We start from the raw sequence: 25812 nt of genomic DNA, 5'->3' as shown, positions 1-25812 counted from the left end.
GAACACTGCAACTGCAACTTCATCCCTCAGGTTTGACCGCTGCCATCTGCAGCCGCTGGTCCAGGGATTCACTTCCATGCCACGCGCGTAAAGCTCCTCGAGATAGTCAATCCTGGACGTCTTGTTGGTTTCCTTATGACATCACAAGCCTGTCTTAACTAGCCGCCGGCTGAGAGGAATTCACATCGACATCCTTGAAGCGCTCTAAACAAATGATAGAGAATCCGAGGAAAGCCGGAAGATGGCATGAAAGATTATTTGCTTCGTGAAGTATCATCCCTCGAATCCAAGGGACGTCCGTCTGCCTAGGTTCGGGCAACACGGGCCTCCGCAACAATGCTAGTTGGGCCTCGAACAGCGCATTTATGCCCAATTTTATCGAAGCATCCCGGCGTACGGGATGCAGATCCTACGCTCTCCACAGTCCACATCGCAATAATGGCACTCTCCAGTCTCTCGCGTGTCGAAGTGGGACGGTCCATTGCCATGCATAGTTTCTCTAATTTCTCGTTGGATTGTGCCTAGGAAAACTATCGTATATCGGACGTCAAAAATTGTCTTCCAACAGCGTCTACATACGGCGAGTTTTACGCATGGAGCTCCGTGAAATTGTGCGTAGCAGAAAGCACGGGCACCGTTCGTGGTCCTCGGCATGCGAGTCAGTTGCCATGCGAATCATCAGCGGCAACCACATCATGACTACGGGTATCGCTCTGAAGCGTCCGACATATGTGCGTTTCTCTGGCTGCCTTTTTCTTTTCTCCGCCAGCGTCTTTTCTTCGGCCACGCCCCAATCTCCGTAAAATGTCTCAAGGAACCAAGTGTCCAAAGGAGCAGCAAGCTATGAGTGGACGCAGGCGCCTCGTTGCTATTCATTGCTGCCCAAAGCTCCCAGGGACCATGGTTAGTGCTTCGCTGAAGCTTCTCTGGTAGAAGGCAGCTAGCAACCGTGTCAACATGCTTCAATGATCCGTTTGAGTGGTTAGGCGCCTCGCGATCCGGTTCTATCCATGGCATTATTGAGGTACCCGATGGAGATATTCCTCTTGGCCATTCATCGTGGGAAATCGACTCTCGTTGATATTAGCACATTCGCCTTATTGGACTGTGTTTGTTCTATATCCATGCGTTTGGCATTTGCTCGAAGCTGCCCGGTGAACATGGCCGGCAGGCGATCTAGTCAACAGGCGGTGAAGGTAACAGCTTGAACAGCTTGGGATCGCTCCCACTCTTCTGGATCGTCCAGAACACGATCCAGGTGGAGAGCTATCACTGGGAGTCCACTTTTGCCACTAAGTTGCCCATTAGTAGCGCCTTTTCGGTATAGATGCGTTGTTACCAAGGACTCTATTCACACCCCCGACTATAAGCCTCCACGACTCCTAAGCACACTCCACGGGAATATAATATCCCTTCACTACACTACACAGTTCTAGGACACCAGGGCGTATATATTGCATTATTTCGATCTATACGTGTTCTATCTAGTCCTTATTTTTGAGGGTTTCTTCTAGACTCACTGATTTGCTCGATGCCTCCCGTGGTTTCACCTCTTTTGATGGCCTTACCTCGAGGTTTCCGGTCCTACTCGGATACGGCATCCAGCATCGATTCTGGCTTCTACCCTGCAAGCAGCGAGTCAGATATGTCTCCTCGTCGAAGGTCAGTTTACTCGGATAGATGCGCTGGAAATTCGACCTATACTCACACTGCTGGCCAGTATGATGTCGCAGCCAGCACCTCTTTACACCACTTCCTCCAATGGGCCTATAATTTATCAACAAAGGTATATAATAACCTTTCATACCCGTTCCTCAAGCACTGTACTGAAATCTTCCTGCTTTCTCCTTGCTAGCGGGAAAAGGACGTTTCCACACCCCCGGGACTCTACGCCTAGGAACCCGCAGGCACTTGCTTGGCCCATAGGACAAGCCGGGGCCTATGACTATGGTCACTCCCAGAGTGCAGTGACAACTTCTAATGAGGAGTATGGACGCTATTCGCATGCATCCGCACATGACGCTTTTGGGCCCATTGGGCAGCCACCGCGTCCGGTTTCAGTCTTTGGAGATTGGGACTCTCGCGGGCACATATCTACAGACTCCCTCATGCGTGATCAAGACTCATCCAGATCGCTGGAAGGATCCGATTACTCCGTGGAGATATCTAAACGACGATCCTCTGGTAAAGGGAGGCCTCAGGTCAAATATTATAACCAAAGGCGACCATCGAACCGCGATGAGTTTGATGGCCCGCATCAGCTTCTGGATATGCCTTCGCCTCGAACTATAGCCGCTCAGGAGAGAGAATTGCCTCATCTCCCTACTAACCTTGATATCTCGGAGCAAGACCAAATCCTTTGTCAAGTTAATGATTGCTTGTCTCAATGTGCCTTCGATTTCATTGCGAAGTATCAATTCCCCATTCCCGTGGAGCCGGACAAAAGACAGGTTAGGGTGCCCGCAGACCGTGAATGGACCGAGTGGGTTTATCTCTTGAAAAGATTGGCCACTAAGCGTCGCATCCCGGCCCGTGTATTATACAATGGCCAGATAAAACAGTTAGTTACTGTTCTGGAGAATTCCTTGGAGATGCGACATGCTGCCAAGCACCAATCTAGGCCGGTCAAGGACGACAGAAACGTCTTGCAACTGATCTCGGCCGGGACTCAAGTTGCAAAGATATTGAAAGATGCAACCGCAATGGAATACTTGGATCGCCTATATATCCAGACGGAAATGCTTATCCAGGATAGACGAGCTCATCGGGCTAAATTTGGGACTTCCTGAGCTCATGTTTGGACTACTGCCACCGAATGTTCTTCCCATGGTAACGGATGATACCATCATGGAACTTATTACCCACTGACCTTGGACTCTTGTCTCCGACCCCTGGATATCCAAGGAATTTATACCCGATAGGAGATACTCCAGGCTGGGCCTTCGCCGTAGTGTCCTGATTCCCAAACGGAAACGGATTGGATCAACGGCTTTCCAAAGGCTGTATAAAGGAAGCACTTACCACAACAACATCTACGGTCACACAATTACAGTCCGTTATCTGGCTGACCCAATGGAACCGGTGTCTGTTAACTAACGACCGCCAACCGCCCACGCATCCGCTGAAGCACATTTCATCCCGGGGCGCGCTTTTAGACCGTGTTCTGAAGCTCTCTCACCGAACCCTTGCCTTGTCCCGTTTATTTATTTTCTTTTTGCTGAAGCCGTGGTTAAAATCTTATTTGGTCCCCACTGCTCCGTGTATACGCCAGGAGTAATAGCGATGGCTATGATCTGCCGGTCCTAGCAGATCAATTGTCTCAATGGAAACCCACGTCGCGTCTCCCTGCGCTGCCATTGACTTTGCAGTCCCGGGATGTTTATATAAAGATCATCCTGTCAAGGTCACCTTAGAAAGGTTGTTTAGACAAGACCTGAGATGCCGTGCTGGGGCCTGTTTTTGTATTTATCACTCTTGTAGTAGAGTCAAGTTTCTACTAGAGCACAGACGTACGTTTGCGCTTCCATGCTTTTTTTCCCGTCCACCGATTTTATGAGCATCGAAGCTGTTGAGCTACAATTCGGAACCTATGACTAACTGGATAAGAAAGATGGAAAAATGGTAAGCTCCAGGGAAATTTGAATGTCTGTCTTTGGTACCAGAATATTTCTTTCTCTCTCTCTCTCTCTCTCTCTCTCTTCTGGCATGCCCGGTTACCATAATGGTGATGACAGATTAATCTAGCTCAGTACTCGGGGAACTGCCCCCTCATAGTTCTACTAACACTACTTTCGGAGATGTAGAGAACATTGCAAGAAAGAGTCGCCATCGTATGGGGCTAGCATCGAATACGTTGCTCGCGATTTTACTGTCTTTCATTTTTATCCTCTCTTTTACAGACTGACTTACGCCATCGCTAATACAAAAACATATCAGATCATGAAATCGACTATTCAGTCAATATACACAGCCCCGCAGTGGCATTCTCTAGATCTCTCCGCAGCCTGGAATATTTGAACCCATGAAATCCTGCAATCCTATGAACAGAAACATCACCGCAGTCGCTTAAGTCATCGGTGTTCACTCTTATATCATAAGTAAACAAGTGACTATTTACTAGGGGAAAGGTTCAGCTTGCCTCTTTCAGCAAGCCTGGGTAGTGCAGCGCTGTACGCCGCGGTTATGGGTGTACGGTGCCGGACATTCTTTTGCGGGAATGGGGCCCTACCGCAAAAAAGAAGCAAAAAGTTATAACCAGACTAGGTTTCAATGCTAGGAAGTTATCGGTGTTAACGATGCGTGAGGACCGAATACTGCATCCGGCCATGTTCTTGTTGCAGGGCTTTGACTTTTATACTTGATGAAGCAGGATACTTTTAGACGCTCGTCATGATGAATTTTGCTGTAGTGTGCTGATAGTGAATAATGAGGGGAAACGCTGTTTAATTATAAGAAATTGCAGGTTATAGTTGATTTGGAGACTTGAATTGCTAGAGGAAATCAGAGCTGTGCGCTAAATTCATCTTCCTATTATGCTCTTTTTTGTGTGTAGCACCACGCACAAAGGATATAATATATAGTAGAGGTAGAGTATCATCCAATCTCCCTGCAACCATTGAGATCCAACTACAGGTTCGCACGATTGGGCGAATGACTGATTTCCAATGGCCATCATGAGTACGAATACGCACGTAAAGTGGCATGATATACCTTGAATGAAATGTCTGTCAAGGTTTGTAGAGGGGACAAAACGAACCCCGAAGGGAGTATATGCGTCCGAAACCTGCAGAGTATGAACCCGAGAGAACCCAGCAACGAAAGGGTCACAGAGCCCAGGAATGCAGTGAATATCTCCCCTTGCCTATCCGCAGCCCTGATGACCTCAGAGTACCGCTCATTGCTGAAGCTAACGCGAGAGTACTGCGTTCTCCAGCCAAGACGAGGGAAATAGCTGTCCAAGGTTTCCTCAACATATTTACGGAGTTTGTAAAGAGGTAACTTGACACCCCAGCGCATCTCGAGGTAGTTGCGCTTTGATAAATCATTAATAGCATGGGTATCAGGCGCACGCTGATCAGTATACGCCTGGAAGGCGCTAGCCCTTGAGGCCTTTTGAGCATCAGGGTCATACAGTGAGTTATAGACGCCATGTTTGTCCAGAATCTCAAACAGAACCCGGACGTCTTCCATACCAGCGTTCAGGCCCTGGCCATAGAAAGGGAGCACTGCATGTGCAGCATCACCAAGTATCACCACGCTGGAGCCGTAGTGATGAGGTTTGCATTTGATGCTGATGAGAGGGAGATGAGGGTTGGATGTGAATTGTTCCTGAAGGGCATCTGGGGTGATCAAATCTGGGCACACGCCAGGGAAGTATTTGTCAAAGAACTCAACAACCTTCTCGGGTCCATCCTCTAACTTAGAGTAGTGAGACGATGGTGCAAACAATGTACATGTGAATGACTTGTCTGCAGAAGGCAGGGCAATGAACATGAACTCCTTCCCTGGCCAAATGTGAAGATGATTCGGAGAAATACGGAAGTTTCCATCCTCTGTTGGAGGAATTCGGAACTCGCACCACAACGTGTCAATATACTCTTGCTGATAGTCCACACGAGCAAATTTCATCATGTGGTACCTCGTTGCAGAATGAGCCCCATCAGCGCCAATTAACATATCAAATGAGACTTCAACTTCAGGTGCTCGATCCGACTTGTCATCGGCACCGTCAGGTAGCCGCTGTTCAAACCACGCCTTGTTCGAGCGGAAGTCGGCTCCAGTAAGTTTGTGGTTAAAGAACATTTTGACATTTGGCGTTCGATCAAGTTCGTCTAGAAGAGCATTGTTCAGAGAACCACGGTCTACCGCATTAATGGCCTGTCTGAATGTCAGCACTAGAAGGGATTTGACAGATTACTTGGGAAGATGACGTACTCTGCCGTGAACATCGTAAGCTTGGGCGGCTCCCCATAGCTCTCCGGAAGCATTTCGTCCATGGATCATTCGACCATACATAGGTATGGTCTCCTGGAGAAGCTTGTCGATCAAGCCATGTCGCCCTGACTCCTTCATCGAATTGATACCGCGCTCGGAGAGAGCAAGGTTGATCGATTTGGTGAAGTTGAGCGGAATAGTCGACGGATCCCGGAGATCTACGGAAAATGCGGAATGAATAAGTTGACCTCCCAAAGCAATGAGACGCGTCTCACGAGGAAATCAGAACATCAATGACTGAAAGTTGTAGAAAACGATGGCGCACAGTTCCAAGGCCAAGAAAAGAACATGCAGGTGTACAATTGGTGGAAAGAGGAGACGGCGTTGAGAGAGAGAAGTGAATTGCCTATGGTATCCAGCAAGGTCCTGAATCACGTAGAAAGCAAATAAAACAGATAGGAGATGTACTGATAGGTCCGAGTCCATGAAATACCCAGCAGGGTGGATGGTTTGTAACACAACATACCTCCGCGTAACTCATATATCTCAACATCATCGCCCCTTGATGCTGCGTAGAGGGCAGCAAGTGAGCCAACCGGCCCCGCACCCACGATCACGACTTTCTGCTTTTTTGAGGCGTCCGCCATGTCTGACACGAACCTCGTCCTTAACAGCAAGCGTGCTGCAGAGGGACTCGAGTCACCTCATGATTATCTCGGCGAAGGCGGCCAGCGGTAAAGGGCGGCGCTTAACGCGCCTGAAGGAACGTGGTTCGCCAACCAGCTCACGCCACCAAAAGTCCGCAGTCGGCCCGGCAGAGACTTTTTTCTTTCCCCGGTGTTGTTTGCTCTGCCTTTCGCCTGCGTTACGATACTGGTATACTAGGCTGCGCTTCTCTTTTGCAGCTTAGCCTATTATTTTCTTCTTGTCTCAGCACTCTTTTACAGCATGGCGGCCGAGGTTGAAACGCGGAAATGCGCTGGGGTAGACTGCGGGAATAGTGCGGGGACCTTGCAGTGTCCGACTTGTCTCAAGCAGGGCATTGACAGCTTCTTCTGCTCTCAAGACTGTTTTAAGAGGAGCTGGGTAGGCTTTCTTGTACTTCCGTAAGGTGCACGTGTTGCACTCTTGCATTAGATTCTTGTGGCTCATACTGATCCTCGAATTCAGAGTTCCCATAAGACTGTCCACAAGGCCAAGAGTAATATCCTCACCAACCTTTTTCCTCCGAAGGTAGTTTCTGAACCAGATCCAGCAACCGGCCACTACAATCCTTTCCCCACGTTCCCTTTCACAGGCTCGTTGAGACCTGTCTACCCTCTCTCCCCACGCAGAACCGTTCCGGACTCGATCCGCCATCCCGACTATGCCTACGATGGCATCCCCCGGTCAGAACAGAAGTTCGTCGGTCGACATAATATTACCATTCTCAACAAGAAGGAACAGGAGGGTATGAGGAAGGTGTGCCGCCTGGCACGCGAAGTACTGGATATCGCTGCACGAGCGGTAAAACCCGGGGTGACAACGGACTACATCGACGAAATCGTCCACAAGGCTTGTCTAGAGAGAGATGTAGGTGTTTTCATGGATCATTATTTTTTTTTTCTCTCTTGCAGTGGGATACTGATTCACACAGTCATACCCGTCGCCGCTGAACTACGTGCACTTCCCTAAGTCTGTTTGCACTTCTATCAACGAGACCATCTGTCACGGTATTCCCGACCAGCGACCTCTCGAGGATGGCGACATCATCAATATCGATGTAACTCTTTACCACGGTGGATTCCACGGTGATATTAACGAGACATACTATGTGGGGGAGAAGGCTCTTGCAAATCCTGACGCCGTTCGAGTGGTGGAGACCGCGAGAGAGTGTCTGGATAAATCAATAGAACTAGTCAAGCCAGGAATGCTCTTCAGAGAGCCTGGTAATCTTATCGAGAAGCATGCGAAGAGCAGGAATTGCAGTGTGGTGAAGAGCTACTGTGGCCACGGTATCAATCAGCTCTTCCACTGTGCACCCAACATTCCTCACTACGCAAAGAACAAGGCAGTTGGCACTGCAAAGCCGGGAATGTGCTTCACGATCGAACCAATGATCAACATTGGCACTCACCGGGACAAGACTTGGCCTGATGACTGGACGAGTACTACGGCGGATGGATCTCTGTCGGCCCAGTTTGAGCACACGCTTTTGGTTACTGAGGATGGTGTTGAGGTGCTGACCGCAAGGTTACCTGATTCGCCTGGTGGCCCAGTCCCTATGCCCTCAACAGATGCGAAGGAGGCCCAGAATGGTGCTGCTGCCGAGACGACTTCTGCATGACACCATCTGAATTGCGGAAAATGCAAATTACGGTAGACGGATTCATGACAAACTTGCACATTCCAAGGATCAGGATATAGCATGATTTAGACACGGTTCTGGCTTCTCATGATGGCTGTAGCAGCAATGACTATATACGACAGCTCACATACGACGCACGCATATGCTTCTATCTTTCTCGGCCATTTTCTATGTCTACAAATGTTTCGATCACCATGTTTTCCGTAGGTGCTCTGGATGTACTGTAGTTCACTCAAGAGGAGCTTAGATGGATGAAGAAATTGACCATAGCACGAGAAGTCGGTTATGGTAGACCCCAGATAGGTCTGATCTGAACAGAACTTCTCCCCAACGAATAATAAGTCATCAATTATTGCTAGTCTCATAGTTCTCCTCGGCTTGTTGCCCGACCTTCCGAACTTCCCTTTTAGGAAGATCGGGCAAACCGCCGCGGGGTTCCTTATCATCACGTGCCAGAGCGGATGTAAAGGATACAAGATCGGCCGAGTCCGCCGGTAATCGCGATGTCGTGATATCCTTACTTCCTTTCACTGCCCATCTTTGTCGGCAATTGGGATGCTGGTTCTAGAATCTTAGCAGTCATGACTTTCAGAGACCAGCCCACGGAGACTTCTCCGTTGCTGGGTAAGCACAGAGACAGCCATGTTCCTGCCGATCCTTTACCGACGGGAGCAGTTGCAGACCCCGGATTGGTTGAAACAGGTGAAGAGGTTATCGAGAGGGAGAGAGCCGTCGAAACGGTGCCTGAGGCTAGACAGCTGCTGAAATATATAGTCCCTGCCATTTCAATAGGGGTATGACATTCAAGTTAGCGTATCATCTGCTTTGGGATCTGACTTTAATATATAGATCTTCCTGTCTGCAGCAGACCAGACAATTATTGTAGCCAGTTATGGCAAGATTGGCAGCGACCTCAAAGCACTCAATCTTACAAGTTGGATTGCTACTTCATATTTCTTGACACTGACCTCTTTCCAACCGCTATACGGGAAATTGAGCGATATCTTTGGTCGCAAGACATGCCTGCTTTACGCATACGCTATCTTTGGAATGGGATGTCTCTTCTGCGGACTGGCACGGAATATCAATGAACTAATAGCAGCTCGTGTATGTAAAATGACAGATCAATGCTTGGTTCCAGGTCGCTGATTGTTCTATAGGTTTTCCAGGGAATTGGAGGCGGTGGAATGACAACCGTCGTCAGTATTCTGATGAGCGACATTGTCCCGCTTCGGGACCGTGGAGTATGGCAGGGTGTTATTAACATCATATATGCAACCGGTTCCGGCACTGGAGCTCCTCTAGGTTAGTTTATAGTGCAAGGCCTACTCAAGAACATGTGCTAACTGTGGCTAAGGTGGTATCTTGGCGGACTACATCGGCTGGCGATGGTTAGTTATTACAATGATGCTCCGTAAATGTCACGAGTTGCTGATTCCTCCAGGGCCTTCCTCGCACAAGTCCCTCTCTGCTTTCTAGCATTCATAGCCGTGTCAGTTATGCTAAAAATACCGGCCAGAGACAAGACCCACTGGAAAACAAAGCTACGCCGTATTGACTTCTTGGGAGCCATTGTCCTTGTCGGTGCCGTGCTTGGCTTCCTCGTTGGACTAGACCGTGGCAGTAATGTATCATGGAAGCTGCCCATTACCATTGTCTCTCTGAGCATTTCGATAGCATTGTTCGCTTTGTTCGTCATTGTGGAGGTCTATGTCGCTGCTGAGCCGTTTGCACCCGGTCATATCATCTTCGACCGGTCTCTCTTTGCTTGCTATGCCTGCAATTTCTTCAGCTTCGGAGGCTGGTTAGCAGCGCTGTTTTATCTTCCCCTGTACTTCCAGGCTCTGGACGGTGTCTCCGCCACCGGTGCTGGTATCCGCCTCTTACCCTCTATTGTCGCTGGCGTTTCCGGATCCCTTTTCGGTGGCTTCGTGATGCGATGGACAGGGAAGTATTACTGGCTCACAGTTATTGCGTATGCTTTGTTGACTGGTGGTCTCACTTTTATCTTCCTCTTTTCCGGGGCTGCCACAGAAAGCCTGGCTGGCATGACGGTAGGCATGGTTATGTCAGGATTCGGAAATGGAATTGGCGTTACTACGACGCTGATCGGATTGAGTAAGTATCCTTCCACAGGATTTGGAATCCATAACTTACGGAGACCGGTAGTTTCAAATGCAACACCCGACGATCAGGCTGTCGTGACAGCATGCTCATATCTTTTCAGATCGCTGGGCTCAGTCATCGGCCTCTCGTTGTCCTCTACAGTCATCCAGCAACTACTCCGTGAGAGACTTAGATATGCCTTGCGAAACAGCAAGGATATTGATCGCATCGTCGAAGGAGTCCGACAGAGTCTCGACTATATCAAGACGCTCGAGCCAGGTGTTCGTCAAATCGTGAGGAGCTGCTACGGCTCGTCAACCAACATTGGTTTCGCCTTCATGATCGGCATTGTCTTCTTTGCACTTTTCAGTGCCTTCTTCATTCGAGAAAGGCCCCTCAATCGATAAACACAAAGTTCTTGGAAGATCCGCTAGATGTTTGAAGATTGATGATATATACGACCCGCAATGATACGATGAGTGGGATAGAGTCATATTGCATTCCAAGACAATTGTTCTTGGGTCCTTTGAATCCCCTTTTTATATAAGAAAAAAGCGATATGGCAGTTGTTTTCAAGAAGTCTCCGCTGTAAGCGGAAGTTTTGCAGAGTACCGTACCAGTGGCCCTGTTGAAAAGTATTTCTGTTATATGAATCAAAAAGAATCTTGTTTTAGTCAAATTGTATATTTCTTTTTACCAGATTGGAAAAAGTCAGCTGTCATCCTAAAAACAATGCATATGCTTTCTAGTTACGATCCGCTTCCTGGAACTAATAACTACACTCTGGCCCGAAACGAACAGAAGCAGGCTCTAGGATAGGGCAATGATCGCCATGATAGATTATCAGGATAAGCCACATATGGACATCTAACGAGATCCACTCGTTAGTACTTGTGAGAAGGTATCAGGAATATTCCATGAGAGTAGCACACTGCTGCACATATCCCATTGACCTACAATCTGGTCCCATCCACAACTAGGTTATCGAAAGAGGCCTTGCTAGTAAAGACATATCTCACTCTTTCCTCCGAGAAATAAACACAGGAAGCTTCTGACATTTCAGATGAAATCCTTCACGGATGTAGCTTTCTTTCTCAGGGTAGATATGACGGTAATCGAAACGTCTGAAAATTGTCGCCACGGTTTTCTTGAGTTCCATAAACGCAACGTTTCGGCCAATACAAGCTCGTGGCCCATAACTGAAGCCCAGGAAATTATTCTCCAGCTCTGCCCGGTTGGGACCAAGCCAGCGCTCAGGATGAAATTCCAAGGCATCGGGGCCCCAAACGCGCATGTCACGATGGGTGGTGTATGTAGGCGTTGAAAGAACGGTGCCGCCGCGGAAGAACTTCCCGCAAACTGTTGCACCCTCTGACGGTACTACCCTGGGTAATCCTACAGAGACAGTGGTTCGCAAGCGAAGAGTTTCGTAAATGACAGCCTCGGTATAGGGTAAATTCTTGCAGTCGTTGAACATGGCAACATGACCTGAAGGAAGGGGATGAGGGTATGCCTGATCAAGCTCTTCCTGTAGTTTCTTATACTTGTCAGGATGGCGCAGTAACATGTCGATGACATGAGTGATTGTATTTCCAGTGGTATCGCTGCCTGCAATAAGCTGTGTCAATGCCTCAGCCTTGACTTCTCGGTCGGGCAGGTCGCCTCCGGTATCTGGGTCTTTGGCCGATAGGAGATAATATAAGATATCTTTCCTGTTCGGGTCCACTGAGGCTTTCTTTCGTTTTTCTACGCAAGCAATTCCCATCGAAGCCAGCCCTCGAGCAGCTCGGAGACCAGTGGTGAAGAATCTGTCGAAGAAAAAGTAAGGGGTCCATGCTTTCGCCAGAAACATTAACACAGTTAGTTTCCTTGAACGTGTCTCCTGTGTATCCAGCAACACTTACTCTTGATCCAAGGCATCTGTCCAACCGTCGCACACCATTCTCCACGATCACGAAGCTTTCTAATTCCACTATTCGAATCGTTACCAGCTGCCGTGAATCCAAACGGTTCACCAAAAGCCTATAAATCGTGTTATAACCCCTGTTGGCAAAATTGACGAAAGCAAAAAGAACCCACCAAATCACCAATAATATCAAAAGCCAAAAATGCAGCCCACGTTGCAGCGTCTAAACCGGCCTCCCCGGGCTGTGCCCGTGACCGAATATCTGGATTACACATCGTAAGGGTAGTATATGCACCCGCCTTTCCGGAATCGATCAAACTCTCCATCTGATGCCCAAACGTGCTTAGGGCAGAGGTTATGTATGGTTCGAATTGAACCATGGCTTTGGGACTGAACATATGAGCCACATACTTGCGCTTGCGACTATGGGCGGCACGATCCCTGGTGGTAAAGATCCCCTGCTCGATGTTGTCGAATGCGTAGTAGAAGTTGGACTTCATGAAACCATTCCCGTGGCCCAAAATATGCTGGTTCGGACCTGTCAGCATGAGATGGGATTTACTTTAGTACTCTGAGAGGTAGATCAGACCTTAATACTATCTGGATGTGCTATGCTAACTTCATTAGGGGAGAGGCGCACAAAGTCTCCGTGCTTCAAATGAAGATCATAGACAGATTGGGAAAGCCGATGCCTTCTACGAGTCCAGTTAGTCGACTGGTAAAATAAGGATTTGGAAGGTTGAATACCGAGCCTGTATCAATGACCAGAGATGGGAGAAGTGCGCCAGAAGAGGACCAGGATATTTGTTGAGGCCAAGCGGGTCAATCGTAAATGGGACCACATAATACAGCTACCATAAGTACCATAACAGTCAGCTTGTGAACATAATTTGAAAGTGAAGCATGGGTGTATGCAAAACTGTAGCATACCATGAACAAGGTCACTGCCAGTGCCCCAATCGCAGAAGGGGTAAGTATGGCATCACTTAAGGCTTCAACAAGACCCATGTTTACTTTGCATGTCAATTCAGGGATTCTCTTATCAAATTGTATTTTGGTGGGCACAGAAGAAGATACTTTCGATCTCGTAGACTAAAATCTGGTCAGACTGATGATCTTTTCACGTTTCCAGCTTGATAACGGCGTAAGTATAAGTAGACTGCTATTTCAATTTATCAACATTATCTGAGGGACCGATGATAAACAAGAGAGATTCTACATCCCACCTTTGACTGATTGCAGAACCATCCCACTTATGAACCTGGTCGATATTCACATGATACTGCGCGTTTAGAGCTCTTGATAAGATATTCTAGAGTTGTAATCAGTTTCATTGGAGCCAATCTCGGACTCTTCGGCGCCGCTCAGACCGAGCAGCAGTGTACCCTATACCATGAGGAGCATCTTTCACAGATCTTTCCTACACTGAATCAGAAGATTTCCGTGGACTTGTCCCTGCAGGAATACTCCATATCGATATATGAACTAAGCCAAACGCTTTCCGGCCTTCCACAGCAGAAACAGACAACTCAGATTCCCCCACCACCATGTGATCCCGCGCACTTGACTCCACGTCGGATGGTCAATAAGAATATAAACCGTGCCATAGATCATCCGCGCAACAGTGTATGACAGACAAGCGGCATTAATTGTATGTGCCGGAACGCCAGCGTGTGAAGCGAAGAGGACGCTCGCAACAAGCAACGTGAAGTTCTCCACCGAATTGGCATGCGCCGCTTCATTGCGCTTGAGCATATCCAGCTGTCTGCGTGTGATTTTACCGGTGCGCACCGCGTCCTCGCCATATTTGACCAGATCCTCGCGTGGCGACTCATTGTGGTCGATGCCGTACCATTGTTTCAGGGTCCGTGAGGAGAGAACGCCGTAGGCAAAGAGGAAGTGGAAGCCTAAGAAAGCGGGACCGTAATTGGGAGTGTTGGAGTCGAGAATGCCAGCGGCTCTGAGGCCAAGGCCTGTCGAAGAGGAACTCATAATTGAAAAAAAAGGAGGATTCTAATGAGTCTGAAGGATTCTCGAGATTCTGAATCTTGACTCTGACAAGTGAGCGTCTTGGAAATATGAAATATGTATATGATTATGGTCAAATTGGCATACCTTACCCCTTCGTAGATGGCTAGGTAATGTACCACAGCCTAAAATTAAGTACTTAAGTAGGGGGCCAAAAGTCTTAACAGGAAAAGAGCGAAAGCCATGGGCGGCCTGAAACCGAGCTGAAGAAATAGAGGCAAATTACACCACGCATGTTCGATGGCTTAATGCTGGTAGTCCATTGCCCATATCTTTAGGTTCGACTCTGTCGATGCTAGATTTCTACGGTCCCATCCCGATTGTCAGAAGGGACAACAGTTGCACCGAGAAGCGGTGTTGGACGAATACTTACGTCTGTAAGTAGTGCGGCCACGCTCTCACGACTAGTAGTTTTTCACACGTGAGACACACCCTTCCTATCGAAATATATATTATATTGAAAAAGAACACCACTCATTGGATTAGACTTCCAATCTAACAATGGACTAGGCCAGAGCGTGGCCATGGAGTACAAAGACGCTGCCTGTAGGAATTATCCCCATCTTACCTGACCTGCGGGCGCATTTGGAGAGAGCTAAGAAAACATTAGCGTTTGTTCAATATAGCAACGGCTACGATTATGCCATGGTGCTACACTCTTGAGTTGTGACTTGGGTCGAAGAACTCGGACTTAACCGGACTGTAACCAATATTACGCATGTATTTTAAGGCAGTCTAGGTAGTTTTTAGATTTTACTCGGTTGTTCCTGTGTATAATGGCAAAAAAAAAAAATGATACACTTCTGTTTCCTTCTTTCTTCCCCCCCACCCCCTATAAATCTCAGCAGCTGTTATTCGAACATAGACCCCGGAATATCCAAAAGTGCCGTCAGTGATAATATATACAAGTCGAGCTAGATCTCTATGCTGCTTTACAGCCATTCTTCTGAATCTGGCAATCATTAACGGTTTTGCCTCCTAGTTTTCCGGCGTTGGCAGCGTCTGCACACTGATTAAATTGGATATCACAAGCCCGTTGGACGGCTGCAGCCGAGTTCACGAAGGTGTTCCCGTTGACAGAGAATGGTCTGGAGGGATTCCCCGAATCCTGTATCGTAGGAGGAGCCCCACCAAGAGAGCCGGACTGGACTGTCACTTTTGAATTCGTGCTGGAGCTACTGCTACCGTTGCTCGTATTAGAGTTGTTACTGTTGTTGGTATTGCTGCCGTTGCTGCCGCTGCTGCTGCTGCTAGAGACAACCTCGAACTTGGTACAATCATCCTGAGCACCACGTTGAGCGACAGGCATGAGAACGGGCTGATGATTGGAGGAAGAGATCATTGTGCAGACACGGTAGACTCCAGCTGGTAGACCGCCTGTGACTGTGGCGGACAACAGGCCCTTGCCATTTCCATCGTCGTTGATACCCTTAAAGAAGGCGAACGTGGATGGATCCGGTGGTGTGGTGCTTGTAAGGCTCCCGATTTCCTGTACGGTGACATGGCAATGACCAATGATATTGCCACTACTATCCAGGTCCTGTGGAGCAGAATAGTATGTTGACTGCGCATTGGTGAAGGAACCGGCTTTGAGATTCGTGGTTTGTACAGAGATGGTGAATGTGTTCCCTGCGGTGATCTTGTCTCCCGGTTGAGGATTCGTGATCATGGCAGAGATCATATTGTTGCTGGAAGGGATCTTTCCCATGACGATGCCGTTGCAGGATCCGCCCTTCTTTTGCTGACCGTTGGTCAAAGTCTGCCCTGAACAGAAATTAATGAAATTTGCGTCGTCACTAAATCCGTTCAGTTGTCAACTACCATGTCCATGGCTGTTCCTCTATTGTATATGATATGGTAGCGAAGAACTTACGTTGCAGATTTCGCCTGTCCAGCCTGAAGTCCATCTGAACCAGGCTCCTGTCCTGTTGAACTACTGGCCGTTTGAATTGCGTTATTCGCCAGACAGGTTGAATCGGCGCGTCTTTCGAGGGGGGTACTGTATTTCTGCGAGTAAGGACTCAGGGCTGCCCCCTCGATGAGACCAGCTGATCCGAGAAGGCAGATAAGGAAAACAGAAGGAATCATCTTGAAAAAGGTGGCCAAGCACCAGGTAAAGAATGAATAAACGAGAAAGAGAAAGAGAGAAGAAGGGTGACAAAAAAATGAATGAATTGACCTGTATCAAGAATCAATCGACTATGCCAGACTTTATAACTTGCCCTACAGCTCCGCCATTACTCCCCTAAGGCTTGGCAAAACAGAGAGTGATAGGAACTAAGCGGGCGCGAGCAGTAGAGCCTGCGTCGGAGATTTGGGCTCGACCAAGTGAGCGTGCTGGCTTGGAGACGTTAGTACTCCGAGATCATACTTGGGCGTTTTGATCTTACCAGTCAGTGGCCCAGGTCTGTGGCACCGATCGTATCAAGCCGGTCAACTTCTCGAAGCGCCATGTCTATTTAGTTTACTATGCTTACTACATCGGTGTAGACGAGAGCACCAGAACTGGATTTGTCTCTGGCTTTCATGTGCAGGTGCGCCGGCGTCGTCCGTAGTGCGAGGTGTTTTACTCGTTTCAGATAATGTGCCAGCCTCATCCGGGCTCTAAGATGCCTTTTACCGCATGACTTGTCACCCTGAGGCCCCAAGATGTCGCGCATAAAGGCAATAGCTCCGAAAAGTGAACCTTTCGTCCTATGTGTCAGTGAACTGTATACCTTCCTAGGAACAGCACTCAGCGCTAAACAAGTCCCCTAGATTAAATCGGCTAGTTAAGCCCGTTTTAACTAAAATAGAAAAACAGGATGGGATTAAGGAACCAAAGGGGTCATACGGCATCTTCCGACAACATTGTCTCGGCCCTACTCATGAAACGGGGTTCACCATATGTGTATCATGGAAGCTTTGATCAATGATCCTGTATGGATCAGCGGTGCTAATCGGAAACATCCTAATCGTATAGCGAGGATATCGCCCACCTCTTGGCACCGAATATCTACAGTAGCGCTAAGACCATGGGTTTCATTGGACGAGTAGTACGGAGTAAAACAACAAACAGGACGCTTTATCTCGGAGGCGATTCGCTGAACCGCGCTATTGGGTATAGAGATGATTTTTTCTGTGATTCTTGAGACAAGTGATTCTTGAGACCACTTGTCTCGGACTAAGACCAAGTCATTCCAGTCCCTGTACAATTCCCAAATTTACTTAGATAGCCAATAGTTAATAACTTTTATTAGGTGATTGAAAAGCCGAAAAGCCGAGGTACTTGTCCGATATTATCACCACTCAATATGAAACAGAATCTTATGACACCGAACCCCGGTCCTTATATATATATATTTGATGTCTTGTCAAACATCTACTGTGGTCAGCTCTGTTAGAATCGTATCGAAGGCATTCAAGACCACCGAGCCACTGTCAAACGCCAACGCAGCTGTATCAAAAACCACCTCGCTGGACCAGGAGAACTCCGTCGTGCAGCCACAACTAGAGACCATATCAAGGCTCCCGGTTACAGACCGCAATATGTGTCGACTGTAGATTAGCAGAGCATATTCAGTTCAATGATATGTAGCTGCTGTGCTTCGATATTGTCTTCGCCCATGGCAAAAAGACGTATGGCCAGAAACAAAATAACTGTCACGGATCTGTGAAATGACTCTGCAGCATCTCCCAGTTGGATTGACGCTAGATCAACACAAAGGGAATTCCACTGATTAAGTATCTCCTTACGAGGGCGTCATCGCTTGATGAAAAGGGAATACCGAGTTGCTAGGCAGACTAGTCGATGGAATGTGGTAAGGCACTGGATCATGGATGTTGACTCCCGGCTTCCACAAACCTGCCGACCTAGGCTAGCAGGTAAATATCGTGAAATCGACTTGTTGCGACAGACATGACCCTAAATCTGGATCTGTCCCAACTGACGATGTTGCGGATGAACCGTCGTGGGACATGGAAACCATTTCGAGTCGACAGATACTGACTCTATGAGCTTAGGAATGGAAAGAATAGCGACACAAGTGGGTTACGTACAGCAACATGGCGGTCTTCAAACGGCCATCGTATCCCAACTTATCGAAACCATCCGGCATGTCCACAAGATGGTTTATACATATCCTCTATCGATGACAGCCTAGGCTGTCATCGGTAATCAGCTGTTCTCGTCAGTATGGACTAACGTCAGTTCTGGGGTCGAGTGGATAATCTACCTCGAATATGAGAAATTCCATCACTGCCAGCTATTTTCTGATCGATGAGGCGTAACTGATAGTAGTTTCGTAGAAACCTATCGCTGATTCAAGGTAACGTCGCTGATCTTGGGCCATTGAGATTGTCCCCAGCCGATGCGTTCAGAAGTTTAGCGCTCATCAATGGCAAATGCCAGATAATGGCTAGGACCATTTCATTTCGCGATGGAAGAGATGAACATGTTGATTCGACTCAACGGAATAGCTGTTAATATTAGTTCCATGAGCGGTTTGCAATGGTCCACTAGTTATTACAGTAAAGGACGACCCGGCTTTACATATCCGGTATGGGGTGACAGTTCACGTCAAACAGCTCCAAGGAACGATGACACTCTGAGTTCTTGAAGTTGGTGGGTGATGAAACGATTATTGAGCCATTATTTGCCAATGCTAGGACGCACCGGCCAGCCTGTAACCGTAAGCTTCCTTGTTGCGAACGAATGGCAGAAGGTTGAATTGTTTCGCATCTCAGAGCCCCGGAGACATTTAGTTGATCTCGGACAGTTTTTTAGCGGCAAATCTAGGGATCGGGGGCCCGGAAAGCTAAAAACAAACTGACGGCTGACAGCAAGAACAAAAGAAGAATGTATCATTGCTATTAAATCACTGCGTTGCTGGCCATTTATCCTGGGGTCAAATGTTCCCAGGATCCTGCAATGGCCCTAGCGGTGCTTTCCAGGTATTTATTTACACCGTGGCATCGCCGCCCCTGATGATCTTCCTGTGCGCCCTGCTGGCGCTTCTTCCGAGCGCGATATGCGCTACGGTCACTTACGATTTCAATATCACTTGGGTGTCTTCGAATCCAGATGGTGCGCACGTAAGACCAACCATTGGCATCAATGGCCAGTGGCCATTGCCCGCGATTACGGCCAATGTTGGGGATCGCATTATCGTCAATGTCTTGAATGGATTAGGGAACCAATCGACATCCCTTCATTTCCACGGCCTTTTCATGAAGAATGCCTCTCATATGGATGGACCAGCTCAGGTCACCCAGTGCGGTATTCCACCAGGATCCAGCTTCCAGTATAACTTTACGGTATGGTGTGCCTGTCGCAGGCTGTACGAGATGACCGAAATAACGAGATTTTCTGTAAACAGGTGGATCAACCAGGTACATACTGGTATCATTCTCACACTCAATCGCAATATCCTGACGGATTGCGGGGTCCGTTGATCATATACGATGACGCCTCACCTTTCAAGGGTGAGTATGAGGAAGAACTGATCTTGCCTTTATCAGACTGGTATCACGATCAAATGTCCGCTCTCCTTCCAACGTACATGGCCAAGGGGAACATGATGTTGCAGGAACCTCTGCCTCAATCGAACTTGATCAACGAGACCCAGAATCTTAAAATCGGGGTACAGCCAGGAAAGACGTATCTCGTCCGGATGATTAACATAGGAGCGTTCATGGGCCAGTATTTCTGGATGGAAGGTCACAACATGACCATTGTGGAACTGGATGGAGTCTACACGAAGCCGACTGTCGCTGAAACCATCTACCTCGCTACTGGCCAGAGATGTAGTTTCCTACTGAAGACCAAGGATGATCGGGCAGCGAACTATCCCATCGTCGCGAGTTTGGATCCAGTACGCTTTACAACTCTATTCCACCCAACGACTTTCGCTAACAGGTATATGCAGAACTCGAGAATGGGCCATGGACATTTCAGCATGTCAACGACAGGGTGGCTTGTATATGACTCGAGCCTATCATACCCGGAACCACAGCAGCTGTCCAGGTATGACAGTATAGACGATATGGCACTCGTGCCGTATGACGAACAACCGTTGTTGGCCCATCCAGATCGTACAATCACCCTTACTATGAACATGGACAGGGATCTGGATGGAATTACGCAGTGAGTATCTGCCCCCCATTCTAACTGCGCATTCTACTTCACTAACAACGTTCTTCTTTTCCAGCTGGCTCCTCAACGACGTTAGCTACTCGCCTCCCGAGGTGCCAACTCTATATACAGCCCTTACGAGCGGTACAGATGCCGCAAATGAGACCACCTATGCCGCATCGACCAATTCATTCGTCCTTGAAAAGGACTCCATCGTCGAACTAATCGTTAACAACGAACACATGGGCCGACACCCATTCCACTTGCACGGCCACCACTTCCAAGCTGTGTTCCAATCAAAGCGCGGCGATGGTCTATTCAAAGATAAAGGCTTAACCGAGAATGATCTCCCTCAAGCCCCCATCCGACGTGATACACTCGTCGTGAATCCAGGAGGAAGCATCGTCGTCCGGTTTCGAGCTAATAATCCTGGTGCGTCACCACCTTCTGTCAACGTACATCTCCCAGCCAGACAATCTGTAACTAACCTTGGAACTATAACTAATCAGGAGTATGGATATTCCACTGCCACATGGAATGGCACGCCCATGCAGGACTTATCGCCACTATGGTGGAAGACCCTCTTACACTCCAGGAGCGGACACCAATGTCATCTATCCCATCTGACCACCTCAAGGCATGCTCTCCAGTCCAGATCCCATTCACCAGCAAAAATGATACGAACTGGGGTCCCTCAGATGAGAAACACACAGAAGAAGAACAAACCTCTCCGACAGAGCAAGAATCTTCCACAGAACATAATACAAAGTAAGACAGCTCTCCCACGTCAATATCTCAATTTATTTTAATCTATCTATTCATCCCCCCCCCCTCCAAATCACCCCATGCACGCACGCATCAAGTACCCACACACTAACTGACTATACTAACTATTTCACAATCACAAAAACAGATCCAGCCCCTTTAAAATAACCGCTTTCATCTTCTACTTCTGCTTCATTGCACTAGCATGCGGTGCGATATTCTGGTTCATGCTCCGAAAACGCCGTCCCAAGACTAAAGACGATGTCGCGTACAAACCCGTCACGACGACAGAGGAGGGTGAGGAAATTGAATTGTAAGATGGAGATTCCTTTTTTATTTTTTTTTTTTCCTTTTTCCTTGAGGCGTTTAGGTATAAATGCATACATACATGTACAATACTCTCCCAGTAATAGATAGAACTGTTTTGGTTATAGGAAGTTGGGAATTATGTCATATTCTAAATCTGATCGTTGTCGGCTCATATCCGATATTACTTGAACAATTGTGAAATTTCTTGCCTAACTTTGTTTTCAAGGTCCAATCGCGAGAATGGAGAGGCATCCAGCGTACTCATGGCTAATGCAAATGCTGTTCTTATTTTACACGGTGAATGTAATGCCCATCCGCCAGCTAGGGTCTAACCTAGTAATTACACTTTCGTAGAATTCATTAGTCCATTGCCCATCGATAGTGTCAATGCTTTCTTCCCCTCAGTGCAAACGAAAAGTCCTGCTGCACGCTGCCCAAGGTTTTCTATGAGTGGATGGTTGATGTTAATACCGTGCAAGTAATGAGCAAAAGAGATGCACTAGGGCACAGAACATCGAGTATGGGCAGCAACGAAACGAAAAAAGGAGGTCGAAAAAAAGAAAAAAAGAAAACAAGAAAACAAAGATAAAACTCGAATCAAAAGCTTGCCATCTCAATCCAGCTACTGACGAACCCGAGTCTTCGGCCACGGTCAGCGTTCATCTTCCGGCTGAATTCCTCGAAATTAAGTTTGGCACCGCTACCGCCTCGTTCTTTCGCCTCTCGCTCGACTTGGTTCAAGAGGGCCCACCTCGCGAGAGTCTGCGGAGATGGGGTGCGGAGCGGCGGCTGTCGAGGCCGTATAGTCGGGGATGTATGTGAGGAGTGGATAGGCTGCTTGAAAGAGGGACTTGACTTAGGAGCTGTCGCCTCTGCTTCAGCCGACGATGAGGCGGGAGATCGTGGTGCTGGCAACGAAGGTGTGCCATTGGGCTGCAGCCGGAGTCGCAATGGCAACTGCTGCTGAGGCTGCGCAGAAGACAAGCTAGAGTATGAGGAGGGAGTATCTAAAGTTCGAGCTGTACTGGGTGCTGAGGCGTAAGACAGCTCCTCACGGAAGCAGAGATGTGGACGGCGCTGCTGCTCATCCTCCTCGTTCGGGCGGTACTGAGGGAGTGTTGGATCGCGTGGAGAATCGTCCAGCTGGAAATAGTCGCCACCAATGGAGGCGTCCGGAGTAACTGGTGGAGGGGGGGATTGTTCAATATCTCTTCCGTCAGGGCGATTTTGGGGCAGAGTAGGATCCGGCTGAGACGGTTGAGGGATTGCAGGCTCAGGCAACTCCTCGTCTGAAGGCGCACGAAGATGCACTGGCCGCACATCATCATCATCACCCCCAACAGGTTCAGACGACGGAGGGGCCAGAACAGGCTGAGGGCCTTCGAGTTCTGGCGACGATGGCGTTACCGAATACCCCGCTACTTGCAATAATTCATCCAAGGGCTTTTCGGCAATACGTTGTTGGAGCGACCTCTCATCATGAGCTTCTCCTTCATTATTCTCGTCGGCAGCTTGATCTTGCTTTCGGTTGAATTGTTTCTTCGGATCCATGTGCTCAATCAGTTCAATTTCCCGTGCCCATCTCTTTCGTTCCGCTCGCGTGCGACGTGCTTCCATAAGAAGATCCTCTTTCGCCTTGAAGAGATAATCCAGAAGCTCGTTGAGACCTTGCTGCGTAACCTGATACAATATCTCCTTGCCTGCATCTTTCTCTACTTCTGGGATCTCGAAGCCACCCCAGCGCTCACCAACAGGAACGCTGCGCGACGATGTCGAGGGGTTTGACCTGATGTCATAATCATCGACAAGATCATCTTGGAAGCGTACCTTGGATGATGATCTCGAGCGAGTAAACGGTAGACGTGAAGATAACTCCGGTTGAGACTCTTCGACATCGTCGTCGTCGCTGAGACTGTCAAAGTCGGACTCCTGATAGCCTTCCGGTGGTGTGGCACCGTCCTCCTCATCAGTATAGAACGCTCTTCGCCGCCAGCGCTCATGAATACCATGGGTGCGCGCCTCATCAACACGCCTCTGGTCTTCATCATGCATTCTTTGATAGACTGCGTTTCCGATACGAGCTCTGTCCACCTGATCCGTGACTTCTTGGATAGGGACGAATGCACCCAGTGCACTCACAATATCTTCCTCTAGAATATGCTCTGCTGGGGGCCACTGGTCACTGTTGACGGAAGAACTCGATCCATCTTCATCCGAGCTTCCCTCCTCATCATCGTCTTCGTCACCTTCGTCTTCTGTTTCTGTCGCAGAAGCCACAGTTGGCGGCGACTGATGAGGAGCCGCTGAGCTCGAAAGACGCACCATCGATGGGAATACCGGACGAACGCGACCAAACTGTTCACGGACAGCGGCGTCCCCGATAATGCCATTTCGATCGCCAGTGTCAGTGCCGTCCTGACGCAAGACGCCTTGATCGTCAATGATTTCCATATCCCCTTCTAGGTTTGTTCGTTTTCCTTCTCCCGTTCTTGACGCTTCACCCGATGGAATACTACCCGGGAATGCAGAACTGATGGGTTGGCTCCCGAGGACGACGTCTCGTGCACCGCCCTCCAAGAAATCATCTTCCATACCAGCGACCATGTCTCTAGTCAGCTCGCGACTGAGAGCATAGTACGCTCTGAACATCCGAAGGAAATCCTTGCGCTCAACGTAGCCATCTCGGTCAATATCGTAGCCGTTAAATATACGCTTCATCCTTTCATCCTGACTCTTGTTATTGAAGCTTGCCAGGCCCTTCAAGAACTCTTCGAAACCAATAAGATTATCACCGTTGGTATCGTAGAAAGCGAACATGCGGTCGTAGATGAGACTTGGAGGAGGCGGGCGGATAGACGTGTTAGGAACGAAACAACGGTCAAATGTCTTCCGGTCAATAGCCATGCACAATTTATTCGGATCCTCCAACCACTCTACATTGGCCAGGCAGCGGAACTGATCCCACAATGCGTCGAGCTCAGTATTCTCGAAGTTCGTCTCCTTGATCAATCGTTTTGCCAGCGGCCGTGGGAGACTGCGAGGCAGCATCATCGGCTTTCCTGGGTACCACACCGGCTGAGACTGGCGCGGGTTGCCCAAGAAAGGCGCAGGGATGCGGACCTTGTAGAAGAGATGTGTTTTGATGTGCACCTGCATAGCCTCGCAGGTTTCGCAGAGATCGTAATCGATACAGTTGGCGCATCGGTACCTGATACCTTGAATCGGCATCGCACCACAGCTGTTGCATGTCACCCCTCTATGAATATAGCCATCCCTCCTAGCCTGATCCTCTGCGATGTGGTATAGCAGGTTGAGAAGATTTTGTCCCTCGCTCGTAGGAGAAGAATCGTCATTCCCATCCCTCCAGGAGAAGACACTCTGGTCGTCCATGGTCGTCTCCCCGCCATCAAGGTTGCGCATCGGTGCTGTAAGCTCAGCTCCAGACGACGTAGCAAGCGTCACTCTCTCTCCATTCTGTCGACGACGTCGCAAGTCATCCCCGAAGTTGCTATCCGCATTATATCGTTCCAGAGCTCTCGTGATCCCCATCCGCGAAATTCCCCGACGCTGCAGCTCGTCCATCAAGTAATGCCTCTCCGTACTCCCCTGAGGGATTGTATGAGACGGTGGAAAATCCAAAGCAAAGAAGGATTCCAAGAACGTCTCCTCCATCATCTCCCTCATCCGTTCCGCATGAGCTGGCGGCACTCCCACTTCCTCCATCAACTGGTCGCGGGTCGCCAGAAGCGACGGCAACAGCCCGCTCTCCACGCGCCTTCCATCTTCTGTCTCTATCCTGAACGTGCCGTATACTCCGTTTTGTCGCTCGAGCTGCTCGAGATGGCTGATGGCTCGGAACGAGGGAGTGTCCACGATCTCCTCGTCAAAGTCATGGCGTCGGTGGCGCCGGACAGCATTCCGACGGCGCAGGGACGTATGCGAGCTATTCGAAGCGATGAAGTTGCTATGGATGTAGAAGAGAGCATAGGCAGCTGTGACGCCGGTGAGCAGGTAAAGGACCGGCCGGTATCGCGACAGCGACACAGGTCCAGACGCCGCCAACTCAGACATGGCGCGTAGATTGTTAGCAGTGCGAAGGAACGACCGTTGCTGGACTCATGGTCGGGAACGACTCTTTCAGAAGATTCTCAAATTCCAAGTTCAAGCCAGCTGGTGCGCAAGGTGCTCAAGCTTTGTGTTTCGAAGATCTGATAATTCTTAGATTCGAGGCTCGGAGTTTCACTGGGCGGAAAGTTTCATGGGCGTCCGGGGAAGGTCGACGGGGAGCTCAGGCCACCTGGTGTT

General features: G+C 48.8%; 9 protein-coding genes across 9 annotated transcripts; 4 read left to right on the top strand and 5 right to left on the bottom strand.

The window, feature by feature from the left end:
• Nucleotides 1–1274: 1274 nt before the first annotated feature.
• C8Q69DRAFT_169781 (hypothetical protein) lies at nt 1275–3056 on the top strand. Its single transcript, XM_028625755.1, has 3 exons — nt 1275–1662; nt 1721–1786; nt 1856–3056. The coding sequence occupies exons 1-3, from the start codon at nt 1532–1534 to the stop codon at nt 2787–2789; spliced, it is 1131 nt and encodes a 376-aa protein (XP_028488056.1). The 5' UTR covers nt 1275–1531; the 3' UTR covers nt 2790–3056.
• A 1615-nt stretch (nt 3057–4671) lies between these two features.
• C8Q69DRAFT_505047 (putative kynurenine 3-monooxygenase) lies at nt 4672–6581 on the bottom strand (the record flags this gene model as incomplete). The annotated part of the gene is made up of 3 exons (XM_028632665.1): nt 4672–5877; nt 5935–6152; nt 6461–6581. The coding sequence occupies 3 exons, from the start codon at nt 6579–6581 to the stop codon at nt 4672–4674; spliced, it is 1545 nt and encodes a 514-aa protein (XP_028488055.1).
• Nucleotides 6562–8654, top strand: C8Q69DRAFT_458812 (methionine aminopeptidase). The gene is made up of 3 exons (XM_028630029.1): nt 6562–7020; nt 7105–7506; nt 7571–8654. Exons 1-3 carry the CDS (start codon nt 6883–6885, stop codon nt 8258–8260), a joined length of 1230 nt encoding a protein of 409 aa, XP_028488054.1. The 5' UTR covers nt 6562–6882; the 3' UTR covers nt 8261–8654.
• Nucleotides 8655–8679: 25 nt separating this feature from the next.
• Nucleotides 8680–11149, top strand: C8Q69DRAFT_496652 (major facilitator superfamily domain-containing protein). Its single transcript, XM_028632267.1, has 6 exons — nt 8680–9075; nt 9131–9388; nt 9442–9586; nt 9639–9672; nt 9726–10399; nt 10451–11149. Exons 1-6 carry the CDS (start codon nt 8863–8865, stop codon nt 10792–10794), a joined length of 1668 nt encoding a protein of 555 aa, XP_028488053.1. The 5' UTR covers nt 8680–8862; the 3' UTR covers nt 10795–11149.
• Nucleotides 11150–11402: 253 nt separating this feature from the next.
• C8Q69DRAFT_505044 (cytochrome P450 monooxygenase pc-bph) lies at nt 11403–13301 on the bottom strand (the record flags this gene model as incomplete). The annotated part of the gene is made up of 6 exons (XM_028632664.1): nt 11403–12223; nt 12292–12409; nt 12467–12820; nt 12883–12988; nt 13041–13144; nt 13224–13301. 6 exons carry the CDS (start codon nt 13299–13301, stop codon nt 11403–11405), a joined length of 1581 nt encoding a protein of 526 aa, XP_028488052.1.
• Nucleotides 13302–13584: 283 nt separating this feature from the next.
• On the bottom strand, nt 13585–14732 carry C8Q69DRAFT_169698 (hypothetical protein). The gene has a single exon (XM_028625754.1). It carries the CDS (start codon nt 14283–14285, stop codon nt 13779–13781), a length of 507 nt encoding a protein of 168 aa, XP_028488051.1. The 5' UTR covers nt 14286–14732; the 3' UTR covers nt 13585–13778.
• A 66-nt stretch (nt 14733–14798) lies between these two features.
• On the bottom strand, nt 14799–16570 carry C8Q69DRAFT_169585 (hypothetical protein). The gene is made up of 2 exons (XM_028625753.1): nt 16195–16570; nt 14799–16117 (listed from the first exon to the last, which is right to left on the bottom strand). Exons 1-2 carry the CDS (start codon nt 16407–16409, stop codon nt 15244–15246), a joined length of 1089 nt encoding a protein of 362 aa, XP_028488050.1. The 5' UTR covers nt 16410–16570; the 3' UTR covers nt 14799–15243.
• Nucleotides 16571–19286: 2716 nt separating this feature from the next.
• C8Q69DRAFT_398613 (multicopper oxidase) lies at nt 19287–21205 on the top strand (the record flags this gene model as incomplete). Its single annotated transcript, XM_028627809.1, has 5 exons — nt 19287–19616; nt 19679–20217; nt 20257–20445; nt 20510–20865; nt 20943–21205. 5 exons carry the CDS (start codon nt 19287–19289, stop codon nt 21203–21205), a joined length of 1677 nt encoding a protein of 558 aa, XP_028488049.1.
• Nucleotides 21206–22104: 899 nt separating this feature from the next.
• Nucleotides 22105–25578, bottom strand: C8Q69DRAFT_397857 (EF hand domain protein; the record flags this gene model as incomplete). The annotated part of the gene is made up of 3 exons (XM_028627794.1): nt 22105–22514; nt 22581–23768; nt 23826–25578. 3 exons carry the CDS (start codon nt 25576–25578, stop codon nt 22105–22107), a joined length of 3351 nt encoding a protein of 1116 aa, XP_028488048.1.
• Nucleotides 25579–25812: the final 234 nt, after the last annotated feature.

The sequence above is a fragment of the Paecilomyces variotii genome, assembly GCF_004022145.1.
Source record: "Paecilomyces variotii strain CBS 101075 chromosome Unknown C8Q69scaffold_2, whole genome shotgun sequence".
NCBI lineage: Eukaryota > Fungi > Ascomycota > Eurotiomycetes > Eurotiales > Thermoascaceae > Paecilomyces > Paecilomyces variotii.
This window is presented reverse-complemented; position numbering and strand designations above follow the sequence as displayed.